Below are 20,322 nucleotides of genomic sequence, written 5' to 3' on the forward strand. Positions count from 1 at the left end.
TATTATTAACAGTTTAAATTATTTCATGTTAGAAAAACGTTTATTGTACAAAATATTTTAATAAAAACATGGAAATCTTACTATACATTTTTTCCTTATCCCAAATTTTTAATGACCAGCTTATGTTAATGATGGAAAGGTGAATGCGTTATATTTTGCAGATTAATCATGGGTTTTTGTATCTTACCTTTTCAACAGAACAATCATGGCATGGGTCTCATTTACAATATATAGTGGCAATTTTGCAAAATGTTTTTGTATATTTCCGAATATATAATATGTTAATAATGAAATAATGAAACTGCGAATGCAATTTTAATTTTTAGCAAAAAAGTATGATATTCCGTTTTTAAATGAATCATAGAAGCTCTGTCATTTACTTTGTTTCCGATCTGACTTTTTAGTTTCTAGATGAATGCGAGAACGTTTTCTTATTAGTTCTTCATGAAATGTTAACACCGATGTTAATTTTGCTGAATCCTGGAAATGTAGAAGGTTTTTGTTTAGCTCGGCATCTAATTTTTGGGAAATAAGGGGGAGTCTATTCTACGTGTATTTAATGATATAAACGGCATTGTAAAAAAAACGTTTATTTAAAAAAATACATAAAATGTATTACGATTAAAGCAAATCATCATCGACGTTCAGTCACATCGATAATATATAATAAAACCGATATTTGTATCAAAACCCATTACTCAGAACTACCCTACTACAATATAGGTGTATTATATATGTGTTATTGATTTAATTATTATTATAATTGACTAGTATTAAAACTACCCTACTGACAAAGAGCCTAAGATATATGTATAATTATTATACTAATGTTCTAATGTTTACCTATCTTTGGGATAATGATTTTTGGAATTGATGATTGTTGATATGCGGTATGATTGATTACATTACGATATAAAACGGTTAAGATATCACCATGTCAAAAAAAATTACGTTATTCATATTTATACACAAAAATATGAATTGAAACAAAACAAGATTATTACAGCCTAAGGTTCGTGCCTAAGCCTATAAAAAAGACTAGCTGGTCACACTGAACACATGTTCCCTCTTTCTTCGTTTTACTGGTGATCGGCCAACGACATCTCCCTCCATGGTTTCCTTTCGATGTGCTGAATGTCGCTGTATGAGCGTTCTGCAAACAGAATATTATCATTATCGAACCGAACCGAACTTGAACAAGGGGACTCTCACCTCTGAACTTGATGTATTGGCACTGGGTGTCTGGAATATTGGCGGCAGCTCGCTTCGGTGGCTGACTACTGTCTCTGGAGGAGCGGAACGAGCCGGCGCCCCTCAGGGACTGGGGCTGGACGCAGAATACGTCACGACTCATCCTGTATGAGGTGACCGATGGTGCGCCTAAAGTACTGTCCTCGTATGAGTTTATATCTATGTCTGTAAGTACTAAAATAGAAACGGTGGATTAATGTGTTGTCTCGCCAGATCTACAGGAATATATGACGCACCCAACATTGAAATGATTTCAGGTTTTTGGAGGTATTTACTAGGTTGCTCAATTAATAATTGTTATTTGTTTTTTTTGTTGATTTTAAGAACAACATTTTGATAAATAAACCGACAAATCTTAATAGAGCAATCCCATTATTTAAAAGCAAAATATGTTCCATTTAATAAGGCGAATGGAAGGGATAAACACAGAAACAATAAGTTTTATATGCTTGGTGGAATACCAAGTATGTCTTCATACACATTGTAATTTTCTATAAATTGGTTTCGAAGTACAATATTTTAAATAATGTAACGAGGTGATGTTGATATATAGAGGATATATGCGTCCCTCAGTGTAAATATCAAGATTAATCTAAACACAATATATATTACAAGTAGGCTGTGCCATTCGTTACGTAGATAAACAATTGAAAAACAAACATAACATATTGATTTATCGCCATTTAATTTTGTAGATCCCTCCGAGGCAATAATAAACCGACTCAGTGCAAGATAATTAACAGAAAATCTCTTCATCGGCCACTCTTAGCCCCTCGAAATAAACCCCAGCCGAGCTTGATTAAAATCAACGGTTAAAATCCCCGCAACCGCTATTAATTCAATTGTTTCGTTCTCGATTCGTTCCCCTTCGCCTTCGCCAATTTAGCACCGCATCCGATTGGAAAATGAAAAAAAATCGAATTTTTCGAGAGGCTAGAAAAAATGGGAAATAGTTTTCTATCTTTAGAGTCGCCGAGAGCGAGACGGCGGGATATTCCACGTAATTAAGATAGCGGGACGGCGATTAACGCGGGATTAAAAATGCATCGCGGGTAGTTCGCAGGAAAAATGCAGCGCGGATCGGATTTAAATTTCAAATGCCGATGCAGGATCGCGATCGAGACCGGGGATTTCGCCTTTCGGCGAAACGTAATTTAAACCGATCGATTTTTGTCGGAGCTTTGTGTACGTTCGCAATATATTTTTTTACCTGAGTTTTTATGGTCTAGATATTTAAAACCAAGAATTTTTTTGCATATTTTCCAAGTCTAGACCTTCAACGGTATGATCTCAGAAGGACTCCTAAACATTCGATTTATTTTCAGATTTACTGCAAGTTCTCTGACGTGGCAACTAAACTGACTACTTCAGAACGAGTCAGAAATAATCAGAAACTTGAAACCATATCAATGAATTCCTTAATTTAAACCAAAAGAAATTATTTAAATATCCAGACATGGCCAATTTAAATTATTGTTGATAATTATGAACTCGATGGGTATCACCCATGATAGTGGAGCTGATGTATTTGCTATATTAACGTTAAAAACCAACAAAACTATACAAGTACAGATACAGGGTGAATAAAAAACAAAATTCCCAGACAATAACAACAAAACAACATAGAGAAACTTGATTTTATTTCTTTATATGTAAAAGTAGCGTGTGGTCGTCAAATGATCAACAAACTAAGAGCTTGATATACATTCTGTGTAAAAAATAGCCAGGATTCGTGAAAACTGTTGTTTTTAGAGTACGAGATTGTCTTTTCATAATGTTCCTTTGCTATGTCAGGTGAGGTTCAATCAGATTTGTGGGATTTTGGGGCAAGATTTAGTTCTTTTTAATATGATATAAAAGACTATATATCTATCTCTTGAGTTAACTTGCCTCATAAGTTTGTTGGTGTATTTATGCAAACCAACTAACACTTTTTGAATAGTTTATCCGTTCCATATGCCCCAGTTTCTGATACGAAGAATGTATCGTAGGCCTTCTGCAATAGTTTTAACTATCTACACGACATAACAATATAATTACCAAGTTTTAGTAGTTCAATGAATTAATTCAATATATTTTTACACAAAATGTATACGACATAAAACCACGTTTCCCAGAAACTGACACTGACAGACCCAACGTCACTGATTTCGGGCCATCAGTTTCACTTACTACTCAATTTACTGCCAAACTGATACCACTTCCTCTTTTTCCTGTATCCGCTGCTTCTTGCGACTTTCATCTTTCCTGATAATAAAGAATATACATTTTTAATTTGTTTTCGATCAGTTCAATTTGGGGTATTGCTGGTTATTTTGTTTATAATTACATCAAACAGGTGTTACTAATAACGGATTAGAGCTCATTATTGTGCCTGTTTATAAATATCAACCCTTCTTTATAATCATAATAAGAATTAATGCTATATATGTATATCTATATCTATATCTATATGTATATCTATATCTATATCTATATATATATATATATATATATATATATATATATATATATATATATATATATATATATATATATTGACATAAAACAAACGTAAACATTTCAGAAAATTAACTATAATGATTAATTTTATGTTTTTTTAATTAACTGGTTGCGTAAACAAGTAAAATTCACCAAGAAGTATACTGCTGAGTGTAATCGGTCCTTATTTATGAGACATATGCTGCATATTATTTTAAAAATATACATTTTATATCATAAAACATACATGTATATCCATATTTCATCGTCAGTCACAATGTGCTACAAAAAACATTTTCTGTTCAGTATTTTCAGTTAGTTCATGCAAAAGCTATTTTCCCTCTTTTCTCCCATAGTATATAAACGTCAAGAAATATTAGGTTTGTCCAGTCCTATGCTGTTTAAAAGTTCTCTGAGAATTTCATTCGATAAATGTTATAATTCATTGTCTTTAAATTGTTGTAGTCATCCAGGGCGTTCTTTGTTATTGACATTAACTCTTTTAAATCGTTAAAACCAAAATCGACAATTGGGATATGACATAATACACTGAATAACTCTATAATACTAAATAAAACTGTTATTTTATATAAAGGGATATTAAAAACAACGAATTCTAATATTTAGAGGTCGTTTAATAGCTGTTTGACTTGATACTTCATCTTTTATGCACCTACTGGTCTATATCACACCTAATTCTATTAATATTATTAACTATTCATTATATCCTTGAGTAATATTTAATGAAGTAACTAATTTTAATTGTATTTAGGAGACATTTTCATCTAGTCCAACTTTTTTTAACGGTTTTCATTATAAATTTGATGAAATACATTAAATTTTCAAGCCCTCTCCAGTTTCAAAAGATATTTTTGCACAGTTTACAATCAATACTTACGAGATAAGCGATTATCCAATGTAGACTGATCCCAGTCCGTGTCTCGGGACCATTCCTTCCTTCTCAACGTTACCTCTTGCTTAGGTGTACACACGTTTTCGTTGAGCAGTCGTCCGGTCGCTGCGAACAGAGAAAAAAAGACGATGAAAAAACACGCGGAAAAAGCCCGTCTATTCTACGAAAAGAAAAATAGCGATTAATTTAGAGGGAGTGGGTTGGTAGCGGCGGTGGATTTATGCGTGTTGGGCGTGCACGACAAGGAGCAGCCGCATCCGTACGTTTCGAAGAAAAAACGGGAAAACATTAGGAAGCATGTGACGTTTATTTGCGCTGTTGGTTGCACGCTAGTAGACGTGGTTTTATTTATATAAATGCGGACAAAGGAAATCTCGTGTTTATTCTTTTTTAGGAGTTTCGGTCGCGGGCATCTGTTAATTCTTAAAAAAAGGATTTTTTTTTATTTTTTACATCTAAATCGAGTTTCCTTTTACCATCGGGGGGTTTATTTGGACTACTGACTGGCGAGTGACCACCTTTGGAGATCATCCCAGAAGACATCCGGTCTTACCCAGCCTGGTTACTCGCGTGACTGAGATCATTTCCTTGTCGGATTTTGTGCTCTTGCCTAAGGACAATCACAAACATAAATTTATGACCACGCCCCAGCAGAACCCGCGACCTTCGCGTGTTAGCTGAACGCTCTAACCGTTACATCGTAGAAGCAGTTGCCTAACTACAATATTACTACGAAAACTTGTACGTGCCTTTGAAATTTGAGGGTTTCCCTCGATTTCTCCCCTTCCCCCCAACAGATCCCGAATTGGTTCCAATAGGACCATCTCGAAAGTGCAATCTATCGAATAAAAAAAGAATTTTGAAAATCGGCCCATAATTGACGGATAAATCGGTGAACATACATAAAAATATTTATGTACAGTCGAACATAGAACCTCCTCCTTTTTTGAAGTCGGTTAAAAAATGATCTTCGTTTGATCCCCAGTATAGTGGCGCGTTAATATAAACCATTGTAGGTAGAAAAAATGAATTTGAACTGCATTTTATGAGAGCATTTTAGTTATACGGCAGATATTGACAATCCGCGATGCGTCCGATATTGACCAGACCGTGTTGCAATATTACCGCAGCTCTCGAGCCCCCGCATATAAAATTTCCCGTGATTTATTTACCCCAAGTCAACTTGGAGGACTTCAATCGATAGAGAGCCTGCACGTAGAGCCGCAAAACATACCGAAATCTAAAATATCGAACGGACGAAAAAATAATCCACGTTGTTTAAATTATATTATCACGTATATCGTTCCGTAAGATACAAAGCTAGGAGCTTTAGGAGTTTATTAATAATTCTAAAGATGTTAAGGTGTTCTCTGCTTCTATGAACGTCATTGTCATAAGTGATACCTAATATATTAAAATGAGAAGTATATACATTAGCGACAAAACTTTAGCACACCACACATTTTTTACTGCAACTCTTCTATAAAAATACCTTTTTAGCTTTTAAATTTCGCGATTAAAGACGGTTAGTTATGGTATTCATGTACACATTATATGAATACTTATGTAAGAGCAAATCAAATGGTTTGACAATGAGGTTGAGGGAAGTGTTATGTATTGAGCTGTTATTGTTTTTGAGGATAAGACAAAAATAACATTACTGGTCTGTTTTTAATATCATTGGAAACTTTCGAGATCAGTTACCATGTGTTGTGTACTTAAATGGTAAGCAATTCAACAAAATGGAGCAAATAAAAAGTGCTATACAAGATAAGCAGGAAAAGTTAAATCAAGATTATATAAGAAACATTATATAAAACAGCAGAAGAGACTGATTTAAGTTGTGAAGAGTAAAGGAGGATGTTCCCTTATTACTGAAATAAAATAATAACTGAAAAAATATTGATCAGTTTTTTTCTTTTTAACTAACTGTACTATAGTTTTGTCGCGTCGTTCAAGCTGCACTATTTTACCTATAAGTAAGTAATAACTGTCTCTGTGCAGTGAACATGATACATGAATACCACAACTAATCGTATTTAACGGCAGTATCCAAAGGCTGCAAATTTATTTTTATTAAAGTTTTGTGAACAATAACCGCAAATCGATCAAAACCCATCGCGACTTACGGTATTTTTGACGAGCAGCTAGCCAATCATCCAAAGCCGTGGTAGTAATATTATTGTTCTCCTTCGGCTTACCATCGTGCGAGTATCTGAGAGCTTTTCTCCGTTCCTTGCTGGTTAACATGCACTCCTCCAGTAGCTCGAACCAGTCTTCCAAACCATCTGAAGCCCTGTCAACAACAATAGGCATGATAATTCATGTTGAAAATTTTCTTTCGGACAATTCTACGTATTTATTTTACCATAAATAAAAGTTATGAATTGAAAGTAAAGATTCGAATGTCAAACAGACAAAAGAAAATGGGCTTCTAACTAAACTCTTTGACCATTCACTGCCATCCACTACTGAATGGCCATATATTCTCAAAATACAAAAAAAAATTAATAAATAAAATTCTTTAACAAGTGTCTATCAAATCCCATCATGATTAGATTACAAAAAACTGGTTTCTTGTACATCAAATAGGTCGATGGGATATACTTCACCAAGTTAAAGGTAACTAACTGATGCAAATTTGATTGAACAATGTGATTTTATCAAGTTTTCTCAGCCTGTTATTTGTGTGTTATTGCAGACAGAAGTTTCAAACATTTCGAACAACACTTACGTATGTTATATGTTAGACAATGTAGGAACCCAAATGTTGTCACTGACGTTAACTAAAGTAAAAAAAACCAAACAGATTATTTTAATAATCCATAGGAGAATTTGCTTTATAAGAGTTTTTAAGGGAAGTTTATTTTTAAAATTGCAATTTGTGCTTTATAAGTCTAAGAAAATCAAACATCCCTCATCAAATGTATATAAATTAAACCTTTGTATGTTGTAGTTAATATCAACTATGTAAAATTAACATTTTGGTAGCCCTGCCAAATATATTTGCATCTGTCCAGTAGGTTTGCCATTAATGCAATTTTGATCCATCTTAATGAAAACCTAGGCTCCCTACAGCCCGGATTTATCACCCTGCGACTACCACATGTTTCGACCACTGAAAGAAGCCCACGGAGGTCAAAGATTCCGAGACAACAAGATAGAGTAGTTCGTGCGTACATGGCTGCCCGAGTTGCCCAAGGAATTCTTCCATACCGGCGTCAAAAAACTTCCAGAAGGAGGGACAAAATGCGTAACTAATGAGAGGAAATACCGAGAAAAACTGTAAATTTTTGTAAATAAACGTGTCAGAGTATTTGGCTCGATCACTTTTGAACCACCCTCGTATTATGGGAAAATTTAAATATTCTACTTTTATTTCTTTTGAATCTTAGTGATCATACTTGCAATTTAACAATAAATCCTTTTTTGAGCATGTGTGTCATATATTATGATTCTAAATCAACGTCAGGGGACTCACCTGAGATAAATCTTGCCATCTCGACCGATAACCAGGGCCACGGTGCTGTAGGTCTTCTTGTTTTCCCATTCGACTCGGTCGACATCTACCAGTTTCACTTTGAAGAGGAACTGGCCCATTTCCGATATCCGGTCCGCGCCAGATGCTCTCCGGAAACAATGTAGATAGTCTCGAGTCAGAATGAAGTATCTCTCCTTCCATCGGCTGAACAGCTTGTCTCTTTGTTGCCACAAGAGGCCTTTCTTGATTAATTGCGTCGAGGACTGATTGGCGCTGTTGGTGTTCGGCCAAAGAGACTGAAACAATAGACGACAAACAGCGTTAAAACTTTTCGAACTCTTTAGTCAGGACTATGAATTAATTTTCTTAATTTAAGATGTATCACATCAGATACCTCTATCGTTGTAATTATGTTAAAATCCTGTTAACTCTATTATGTAGGAACTCATTGTGGATAGTAAGTGATTAAGATGACTTGATAAGGAAGGACCCATCAGTCCTATCTCAGTCTCTGGTGAAATAATGTTTATACATGTCACTGCTGTATTTATTTTTTATTATATGCACCTCACTAAACAACACTACACAAAGTCAGATGGTTTGATTCTTTTGAATCTGTGTCCTGTTCTGATAGTATCCAAAAGCTGCAATACTGCAATATTCTCATGAGAATGGAATCATTCGTCATGCCCCCCTGCACTTCTCTTGATTTCTTGACTGACTGTGGGTATCTGAAGGTCTCGATGCAGGTAATGAGTTCTATAGTATTTGGATGCACCCACAATACCTCTCAGGACCTTCTTCTGAAAAATTTGTATTTTATCCCCATAATTGAACACCTTATGTCCATATAGGTTTCAATATTTGCTTATATAATAGCAATTTATTATGTACTGATAATTGTGATTTTCTTCCAATTAGCCAGTACATTTTCTTATGTTTCATTTCCAGTTCTTTTCTTTTCTTCTTTATATGTTCCGTTCAGCGAAGTTTTTCATCAAGATTGATTCCGAGATATTTAGCGTTTTTGCTATAAGGAATGATAGTATTATTTAATGTTATTGGTGCCTGTACGGTCTATTTGTAGGTGAACTGCACATGCACAGATTTACTTTTATTAATTTTTATTTTCCAAGCTTATGTTCAATTATTTATACTGCCACTTGTCTGTTGTAGTTTTCGTGAGGAGGCTTCTTCACTATTGTCTTCGACAGCTATAATCGCTGTATCATCAGCAAATGTAGCCATCGTAATATTCTCCATTTGTGGTATATCACAAGTGTAGAATAGATAAAGCATTGGTCCCAGTACACTTCCTTGTCGTACACCTGTTTTAGCTTCTTTTATTGTAGAATAAGCTTCTTCTTGTTTGACTCTAAATGTTCTGGTTGCAATGTACGATTTTAATAGTTCGGTGTGTTGTTTTGGTAACATTTTCTGTAGTTTATGAACAAGGTCTTCATGCCAAACCTTATCGAAGGCTTGTGCTACATCTAAAAATATAGCTGAGGATACTTTTTTACTTTCGTAGGTTTTTTCAATAACATCTGTTATTCCGTGGACCTGGTCAACTGTTGAATGCTTGTTAATAAACCCAAACTGGTGTGTTGGTATTACGTTGTTTCTCTCTAGCCAATACAGATAACGGTAACAAAATGAATTTGTGAAAAAAGCATATATTATGCGTTTATATTAAAGTTACATAATATAAGTGGAGTAATATCCGAGATTATATACTTAATTGTGGTGTGATTATATTTATGTGATGTGATTAGATTATATTAACACATACAGGACAAATTACCAAATTACATCTACGAAAAGAAATTTTTCTGAAAAATCTCAGTCCGAATTATAGATGCTTTTGACAACAATGAACACAACATAATTCTGCAAAATCAGTAATAAATAAATATCGGGATAAGTACACAACAATCGAAATACCATTCGTGAACACCTATGCAGGTTTATCTTTGTAGGTATTTTTGTTTCTTGATAAGACTAGTGGCACCAGTGTCAGTCGAGACGAGTTGAAACAATTTCAAAGGATTTTTATAATTAGAATGTATTAAATTCGTGATAAATGATGATATATTTCAATGAGATAAGATTAACTGGCCTAGTTTGAGGAACTGTAATCAAATCAAGTATTACCAATTAATAAAAACTAATGATTTCGTATTTTTCTAGAATTTATAATTACTAGAAACAAATAAGCTAAATGGAAATTTAAATATATTGTTTAAATTGATGTAAAAACGTCAAACTAATTATTGAGAACTATATCTACATGTTTCACGACTAATACGCTGCTATGATTGCTACAGCATTTCGAATATCATCCACCAAATCTAGTCACTGTTACAGAAAACTAAAAAAAATACCTTAACTGCGTCAATTTTGCGATATTTGCTATCGGGGACAATAGAGAAGAAACAACAAGAAACACGCTAGTAATAATATAAATAAGTGGACCCAGACATTAACTCATATTATCCCATACAGTAAAAATGTCAACTACCTAGAAGAACTAGACGCTGAAAACGCAGATTCAAACCAAAAAAGAACCGTGTGATATTATGTATGTTGTGCAGTTAGTGTACTAAATAATAAAAACACTGAAGAGCACTACTAACTTATTTATACTATTTTATTAAGACAAAGTAAAAATTGTGTTGGAAACTATCGACTGAAATTGACTATCGACTGTTTAATAATTGACTACTTTTTACTATCGACTTTTTCAGTCGCTATTTTCGGTCCGACTGATTTTGTTACTATTTACTATCGACTGTTTCAGTTGTACTTTTAGTTACTATTTTTGGTTTTACTAGATTCATTCGTCCGATTTTTAACGTTCTGGCTCCGTCTTACATAGATTTATATGTAATAGTTTTGTGATTTTTTGGTAGTTTGCTTGTAAATAACAATATATTGTATATTAATATAGCAGTATTTTGGTACGATATTTTTCAAGATTGTTTAGTAAAATATTTGGACTGCTTTTATGGCAGTAATACGTAATATTTCGATTACTCTCTCGATTTTCGTTACAAAATATTTCCGTTCAATAATAAATAAAACATTTACATAATTTCATTCAGATCATTTTTAATTATGTCATGGATTAGTTTTTTTTCTATGATTATGTACATGTTTAATTTTTATATAGTATTTTTGGTTATTGTACATCTTTAGTTTTTAGGTTTTGTTTAAGTTCTACTGTATTGTCTATATTGTCTATAAATATATGTATTTCGAGGTGATAGAAACGAAAATCATTGTTAAATTGCTTTAGATTTTATAGTTTTAAAGATATGTGACATAAACTGAAATCCCCTAAATATTTAAAAATACACTTTTCACCGTATAACCCAAACATTCAAAGTTGTACACAAAGTATTATACAACCATTCGATTCGGCGTAAAATTCTTTATAAACCCTATAATTTTCATTAACCTGCGATCATTTGAACCGAAATGACAGTAAAAACATGACAGTTCAATAATAAATAAAACATTTACATCATTTCATTCAGATCATTTTTAATTATGTCATGGATTAGTTTTTTTTCTATGATTATGTACATGTTTAATTTTTATATAGTATTTTTGGTTATTGTACATCTTTAGTTCAGAGGATTAGGATTCGTACATCTTCGTTTGATATCACGAATCGAAAAGAAGAGTCGAACCGACAGTTTCGACTGTTTTGCGACTATCGACTGTTTCGACTGTTTTCAGTCGATAGTTCCCAACCCTAGTAAAAACCACTGGGTCTTCCTAGACTGGTATATAATTTTAAGTTAGTATAGAGACAAATTGTAAGTTAATTGGCAACAAGTAATAATAATATATTAATACATTTAAAAAAATGTTAATCAAACGAATAAAAATACTTAAATTCTAATTTAAAAACCAAAAAGACAATCTTAATCTGTCCCTTTTATTAATATAAGACTAAAAATTGCAACCATTTTCTACACTATCACTAAACAAAAACATCCCCAACAATGGGACGTAATAACCCTCGCTAAAAATCCCCCGCGAACAAAGGCATGGAATGTAAACCGAAATAAAATGGCCTTCTTGTCGTCTTTCTGTGGCGAGCACAGACCAAACAAAGGCCCCAGCTAGCACAATGTCCTTTTGGCGTCTGGATAGCAGAATGGGCGTATTTCAGATCGGGATATAACCCGAGACTTACTTTTAAATCAGCCACCAGAAACTTTAATTAGTACGCCGTTATCATTCGTCAGGTTTGCGTGAGAGTATTTGCGAGACGTACGAGTGAACAATGGAGAGTCGTGATGAAATCTCTGGAAAATATTATTAAAGGAGACTAACAATAATGAAACAGTCTGTATGTTGGTGAAAGCATATATTATCATAATGAACTGAAATTGCAATCAACTGAACAAAAAAAAGTTTTACATAGTCCATATAAACATAAAATAGATTCAATAGATATCAGCTATCTCTCTTTTATAAATAAATACACTAACATAGGGATGAAGAAGAAATATCGATATTTTTGGCCGATATTTTTCGATATTTTCTTATAATAAACCTTTAAAATTGGTACTTAATTTTGGTACTTTTTTTTAACAATATCGATATATTTTTTTGTAAAAGATCGATTTTTTTAACACTGCCATCAGTGGATATAATAGGTCTACAAAATAATTATCAAAAATTGAGAATTCAGAAACGTAGTCCATATTGATTTAGATATGTATTAATTTTATTGTAAAATTTAATGGGACAAAATCTTGTTTTTTTACACGTTTTCCCAATTTTAGTAAAAATATAATTTTATTATCATTCGTCTCAACATAAAATTCTTTATAATCCCTGTATCTGCAATAGTTTGAAAGAAAATGACAGCAGGAAAACTGAAGGCAAGAAAATGAAAATTTTCATCTCTATATCTATATATGTAGAAAAAGTGCCCAGCAAGATAAAACTCTTGGATTTTTACCTGTATCTTGTGGTGAAATAAACGAAAATCAATGTTAAATTGCTTTATAGTGTATAGTTTTTAAGATACGTGATATAAGCAGAAATCCCCTAAATATTTAAAAGTACACTTTTCACCGTTTAACAAAAATATTCAAAGTTGTACACAAAGTATTATACTACCATTCGATTCGGCGTAAAATTCTTTATAAACCCTGTAACTTTCATTAACCTGCGATCATTTGAACCCAAATGACAGCAAAAACCTTGAAAAAGACATAAAATCGCACATTTTCACGACTATATATATGGAAAAAGTGCCAAATTTTTTTACCCCTCGAAGCAAGATGAAACTATCAAAATATATGTATTTCGAGGTGATAGAAACGAAAATCATCGTTAAATTGCTTTAGACTTTATAGGTTTTAAGATATGTGACATAAATTGAAATCCCCTAAATATTTAAAAATACACTTTTGACCGTATACCCCAAACATTCAAAGTTGTACACAAAGCATTATACTACCATTCGATTCGGCGTAAAATTCTTTATAAACCCTGTAATTTTCATTAACCTGCGATCATTTGAACCGAAATGACAGTAAAAACCTTGAAAAAGGCATAAAATCGCACATTTTCACGACTATATATATGGAAAAAGTGCCAAATTTTTTTACCTCTCGAATCAAGATGAAACTCTCAAAATATATGTATTTCGAGGTGATAGAAACGAAAATCATTGTTAAATTGCTTTAGATTCTATAGGTTTAAAGATATGTGACATAAATCGAAATCCTCTAAATATTTAAAAATACACTTTTCACCGTATAACCCAAACATTCAAAGTTGTACACAAAGTATTATACCACCATTCGATTCGGCGTAAAATTCTTTATAAACCCTGTAATTTTCATTAACCTGCGATCATTTGAACCGAAATGACAGCAAAAACCTTGAAAAAGGCATAAAATCGCACATTTTCACGACTATATATATGGAAAAAATGCCAAATTTTTTCACCTCTCGAATCAATATGAAACTCTCAAAATATATGTATTTCGAGGTGATAGAAACGAAAATCATTGTTAAATTGCTTTAAATTTTATAGGTTTAAAAATATGTGACATAAATTGGAATCTCCTAAATATTTAAAAATACACTTTTCACCGTATAACCCAAATATTCAAAGTTGTAGACAAGGTATTATACCACCATTCGATTCGGCGTAAAATTCTTTATAAACCCTGTAATTTTCATTAACCTGCGATCATTTGAACCGAAATGACAGCAAAAACCTTGAAAAAGGCATAAAATCGCACATTTTCACGACTATATATATGGAAAAAATGCCAAATTTTTTCACCTCTCGAATCAATATGAAACTCTCAAAATATATGTATTTCGAGGTGATAGAAACGAAAATCATCGTTAAATTGCGTTAGATTTTCCAATTATTTAAAAATCCAGTCAATTTCATTAAATCATGTTTCAATCTCATGTATTCTCTAAAGCGATTTACTTGAAATGTTATATCAGGTTTAATATGTAAGCCTGTGTCATTTTTACATCAACATTTATATACAACAATATCGTTTTTTTTTAATTTTTAGAGAAATGTTAATGAACATAAAGCTGAAAAGTATCGACCAATAAATCTTCCTGTTATTACTAATTTTATCAGCTTTTGATTTATTTAATTATCTTCTCATCAAAATTATCAACGAATATGTTAGTAATAACTTAATGACAAAGCGCCCAAAATGTATATCTGTATCTGTCTTTTTAATATCGGGAATAATGAATGATGTTTCTCTGGGAGGCCATGCGAGCATAATCAGATTAAAATCATTAAATCACCGTCCAAATAACGTTAATAAGAAATCTAATCTCCCCCCGTATATACCGCAATTATTCAATAATGCATTCTTGTTAACGGAAAATGGATATTGCTCCACATAGTTGGATAAAATTCCCCGTCTAATGGGAATTTCAGATAGTTGTTTCACTTTACCCAACGCTGAAACCATCTGCTACTCCCCATTATCTTCCCACATCCTTCCGCCCTGATAACAGTTTCATAATATCTTCTTTTATATTCAATATTTTATCTCCGTGATACACAATATGTTTTCTTTGCGGTTTCAGACATTATATGGACCAAAATACGTGTTTCCGACATGGGATTTATTGAAATGACGACCGAAACGTTGTAAATCAATCGGAATACTTGTGAATTCGTTCAGGTACGATGGCCATAAAAGGTAATAAAACTTTCTACGGTTTAATGAAACGCTTGAAGGAAGTCGGACGCCGGAAAAAAGCCGCTAGTTAACAAAAGTGAAATTGGAGCATCGAAGGAAGTAGCGACGTGTGTTTTTCGGTGTTTTTTTGCCGAAACAAGAACAATACATCGGATTTTATGTCTAGGTTGTTGATAAACAATGGTGCTGATGTCGAATGAAGGAAATTCGACTTTAACATGTTATTCATGTTATTTTTCGTACTTCTCTGGTATTTAGAGGATAATTTTCGTAGAACTACAGGCAAGATTATCACAACGGTGAACACAATCACAGGTCGTTGACGCATCCACTTTTGACCCGACTGATGATTCATTAATATCGCGTGAAATTATTATTAATTTATTCCCAATTGGTGAATAGAGAGAACACCTTGCAACGTAAACTTCTTTAAAATCCCTGTATCTGAGATTATTTGAACGAAAATGACAGAATGAAAACTGAAATTGGCCAGGGAATGCAAATTTTCATGGTCTATATGTGTACAAAAAGTGGTCAGCAAGATAAAACTCTGAAACTACATGTATTTTGGGGTGAAATAAACGAAAATCCATATTAAATTGCTTTAGAGTGTATAGGTTTTAGGATATGTGATATAAGCAGATATCCACTCCTTTTTCGAAATTGTACTTTTCATTGTATAATGTAAAAACTCAAGCTTGTATAAAAATTATTACACTACCATTCGATTCGACACAAAATTCTCTATAACTCCTGTAAGTTTTATTAATCTACGGTCGTTTGAACAGAAATGGCAGTAAACAACTGAAAATGGCAAGAAATGTAAAAAGTGGCAATATTTTTTACCTCTCAGATAAATATAAAACTATAAAACCATAAGTATTTTGGGCTGAAAGAAATTAAAATCCATGTTAAATTGCTTTAGACTGTATAGATATCATAACGGTGATTGTTTTCCCCTAATTTCCAGGTCGTTGACGCATCCACTTTTGACCCGACTGATGATTCATTAATATTGCGTGAAATTATTATTAATTTATTCCCAATTGGTGAATAGAGAACACCTTGCAAACATATACGTGAAATATATAGTGGAATATGTTGTTACAAAACCCCTTTCTAAATATACGGGACTAACTGGAAAAAGGATATGTCACGAAGGAAATACAGAAAAATGTTTTAAAAACCATTATAGGTAGGGAGTTCATATTTATATTATAAGATTAACTATCCTAATAGCTGTTACGTACCGTACGTGTCTAGTAGTTTATCAGTTTATTTCGATAGTTTTTTTACAACTAGCACAAGTTATCATAGCTTAAATTTGATAATATTGATATTTTGATAGCAAATCACATCGAATTTGACTGGGGAAAAGTGTATATGATCGTCAAATATAGGACTGGACAGAATGTATCAACAATATATTCATATTTATAATAATTAATAATCTTCCAAAGATCTTGGTATCATGTTTTAACAAATTCAAAAAGTATTCATACAAGTGGAACATATTAGTCGTAAAAAAATACTACTAATAGATTGTTTTAAGATATGTGTGCTTAAGATATATGTGATATTCGACAAATATGACAGTAAAAAACTGAAAATGGCAAGTAATCGCAAATTTTCACGACTATGTATCTAAAAAGTGCCAAAAATTGTTATCTTTCGGATTCAGATAAAAATGTCAAAATATAGGTATTTCAGAGCGAAAGAAACGAATATTTATATTAAATTACATTAGGATTTATAGTTTTTGAGATATATGACAGAAACAGAGATTCGGTTGGAATTTTTTTTAAATACGCTTTTCATTGTATACCTCAGAAACTAAAGCTTATACAAAAATATATAAGCTATATAGATCCATTCGATTCAGCATAAAATTCTTTATAGCCACCGTAGTTTTCATTAATTTGCGATTATTTGAACAGAGATGACAGTAAAAAACTAAAAATGACCAAAAATTGCACATTTTCACGATCATATACATGGAAAAAGCGGCAAAAATTGTTATGTCTATTTCGATGTGAAAGGAACGAAAATCCATGTTAAATTGCTTTAGAATTTATACATTTTAAGATATGTGACAAATAAAAATCCACTCATATAATTTTTTATAGGGTATTATATAATTATCATTATATAAAAATGATGATAAGAGAATAAAAACAATACGATTTCAGTCAAGTACTAACAATAATCTTTTAATTATACATTAATTTATTGCCGTAAATATTTAGAAATAGAAATGTACATAAAGGGTATTTTTAATGAACTATATTATATTTTAGCTTGTATTTACATTCATATTACATCAAGTATTGATATAATATTATCGTATACAGTACATAATATAAATCACAATGTTTGAATCACAGCGTATTACGGGTAATTCAAATATTTGACATGTTTAACAATGCATTCGATGAGTCAGAATATTTATTAAAAAAAACCATTTGCAATAGAATTCTCTCCGCAATTGTTTCCACGAAAACTACAAGTGGTTTGTGTCTACAAGTGTTTGTAATTATTACCATTTATGGATATCCAGAGTATAAGAAATAACGGAATTATATACCTTTTTTCCTTTAACATGACTAAGCCGTCACCTTTTACTAGTAACTGTTTCAATAAAAATTAGATAAAGTGAACTTTTTAATTCATCTACAATCAATGACAAGAGCTGGACTCCCACATCGATGAGCTTATGTATAAGATAAAATAATACGAGGGTCACTATTTATATTAGCAACACTGTTGTCATATGAGTCCATCTGACGGTTCCATCGTAAAATATGACGATATACGTACTCGGAACATTTTGTCGCACGGACGCTATTTGTTTTTCGTTTCGATTTTCGTGCGATGATTTTTTACGATTTTCGACGTGGATTATCACAACAAGAGTGCATCAATCAACTTAATTTGACTTTTGGCGATGAAGCTCCATCAAAAACCACCGTGTATCGCTCGTGGTTTAGTAAATTCAATCGTGGTCGTAGTCGGCTATCCAACGAGTTTCGTGAAGGTCGTCCAAAATCGGCCGTTGTATCAGAAAACATCGATGCTGTGTGCGAAATGATTAAGCAAGATCGTCATGTCACCTATTGTGAGATTGAGGCATTCCTAAGCATTAGTTCCACCAGCATATATGCGATTTTACGTTATGTTCGCGTTGGATCCCATAAAATTTTACAATCGCTCAAAAAAAGGCTCGTGTCAATCGCGGTGTTTCGAAAGACGTTTTTAAAATCGTGACACGTGACGAATCATGGATATATTCGCATGAGCCCGAAAGTAAGTAGCAGTCGACTGTATGGGTGTTCCAAGTTGAACCAAATCCAACAAAAGTTGTTCGCGCACGAAGCACTTCGAAGAAAATGGTGGCCTGTTTCTTCCGGAAAACTGGTCATATTGCAACACTGCCTCTAGAGGATCGTAGAACAGTAAATTCTGATTGGTACACAACCATTTGTTTGCCAGAAGCATTCGGTGAAAAATGTTAATTTACTAATTAATATATTATTACTGTTCTGTTGTACTTGCTTTAACAAACAAGCAAGGCGAGTACGGGATTAATACAGTTTGTATCTCCAAAATTAAAATAAAACTAGATTGCTTAAGCTAAAGTTAAGAACACTAAACAAATTCGTGTGCTTTCGTGCGTTTCAATATTCTGATTTTCTAAATTTTAATGTGAAATCTTCGCAAGCTGGCTTGGTGGCGCAGTGGTAAAGGCGATGGGACGGTCCTCCTACTGTTGCAATAGCCGCTGGTTCGAATCCTGCTGGGGCATGGTCGTAAATTTATGTTTGTAATTGTTTAATATTTGTGAATGTTCTAGGCAAAAGTGTAAAATCCGACAAGGAAAATGATCCCAGTCACGCCAGTAACCAGGCTGGGTAAGACCGGATGTCTTCCGGGATGATTTGTAAAGTCGGTCACTCGCCAGTCGGTAGGCTTAATGCTGAGGACCGTGGTTCGGAGCCCACGTTAAACTTTAGGCCCAGTCCAGATAAACCCATAGTTGGTAAAAAGAGACTTTAAAATATATTTTAAAAAAACACTGCAAGGCAATGATTAACGTGGTTAGACATATTTGTTGTTTTAATCATTCAAGAGACGTCAAACGACAGCAGCATTATATAATTCCTGTCGGTTCAAATACACGATACAGGAAAATATATAAATATATATACAGTTATGAGATAACAGCAGTCTATTTCGGGTGTATCCGATAATACTTTTTTTGCTTTCCTTTTTTTTGTTCTAATGGCGGTTCGCTAGCGAGTTGTTTTTCAAAACAAAAACAAGGTTCCTCGGTATCAGGTTTCCTCAGTACGATGCTCTGTTATGTTAACAGGCGATAAATCAATTTACAAGCTGTTATCGGGAACGCTATTCTCGCTTTTATCGGGAACAAGACTTTCAACATCTTTGCATACACTTTGATTAAAAAATCCTATTATTATTTGCTATATTTGAAAACAAATAACACGGTTTATAACAGGTTTATTTCCTTTATTTTATAGTTTAGAGTTAAGGGGGTTAAGTAATCAATCAATTGCAAAAACAAATCAATGTAAGTCATTATATACAGTAATTGACAAAAAAATCGGACTTAATTTGATTTAATTCTAAAAGGTTAAAAGGGTTTGAATTATTGGTTGGTTTTAAAAGAAATCTTACAGAAATAGTTTTGTAGCGACCTTGAGGCATGTCGAATTTTACATCGTGGAATAACTGTCTGCAAAATACCCATAAATATAATCCCAGATGTTGAACACGGGCGGGGTGCCAGCAGCGCCAACTAGAACCCGATAACGAATAGCTGGCGGCAACCCCGAGACGTTTATCTGGGATGTTATTGAAGAATATTTCCATTCATTCAGTGCTCAACCATCGTTTGGTTTAGACGTGCCACCATCGACTGCCGAAGCCTCGTCTCCAGGTAACACCGCTGCCATCCG

General features: G+C 33.0%; 1 protein-coding gene across 4 annotated transcripts in view; it reads right to left on the minus strand.

The window, feature by feature from the left end:
- Positions 1–574: 574 nt before the first annotated feature.
- The window catches only part of LOC143202479 (uncharacterized), a 49,042-nt gene continuing 29,294 nt past the window's right edge, over positions 575–20,322 (minus strand). The window contains exons 3-8 of one of the 4 annotated variants that reach the window (XM_076414045.1): positions 8,127–8,422; positions 6,847–6,941; positions 4,631–4,750; positions 3,424–3,498; positions 1,213–1,425; positions 575–1,153 (exon numbers count right to left, since the gene is read on the minus strand). In XM_076414045.1, the coding sequence (XP_076270160.1) occupies positions 1,080–1,153; positions 1,213–1,425; positions 3,424–3,498; positions 4,631–4,750; positions 6,847–6,941; positions 8,127–8,422 (873 nt within the window). In that variant the 3' untranslated portion in view covers positions 575–1,079. Of the gene's footprint in view, positions 1,154–1,212; positions 1,426–3,423; positions 3,499–4,630; positions 4,751–6,774; positions 6,942–8,126; positions 8,423–20,322 lie in introns of all 4 variants that reach the window. The other 3 variants (XM_076414044.1, XM_076414046.1, XM_076414047.1) reach the window with 3 other exon arrangements.

The sequence above is a fragment of the Rhynchophorus ferrugineus genome, unplaced genomic scaffold (genome assembly GCF_030347505.1).
Source record: "Rhynchophorus ferrugineus isolate W39M unplaced genomic scaffold, kcgeb_rfMv2 rfM9, whole genome shotgun sequence".
Classification (NCBI taxonomy): Eukaryota; Metazoa; Arthropoda; class Insecta; order Coleoptera; family Curculionidae; genus Rhynchophorus; species Rhynchophorus ferrugineus.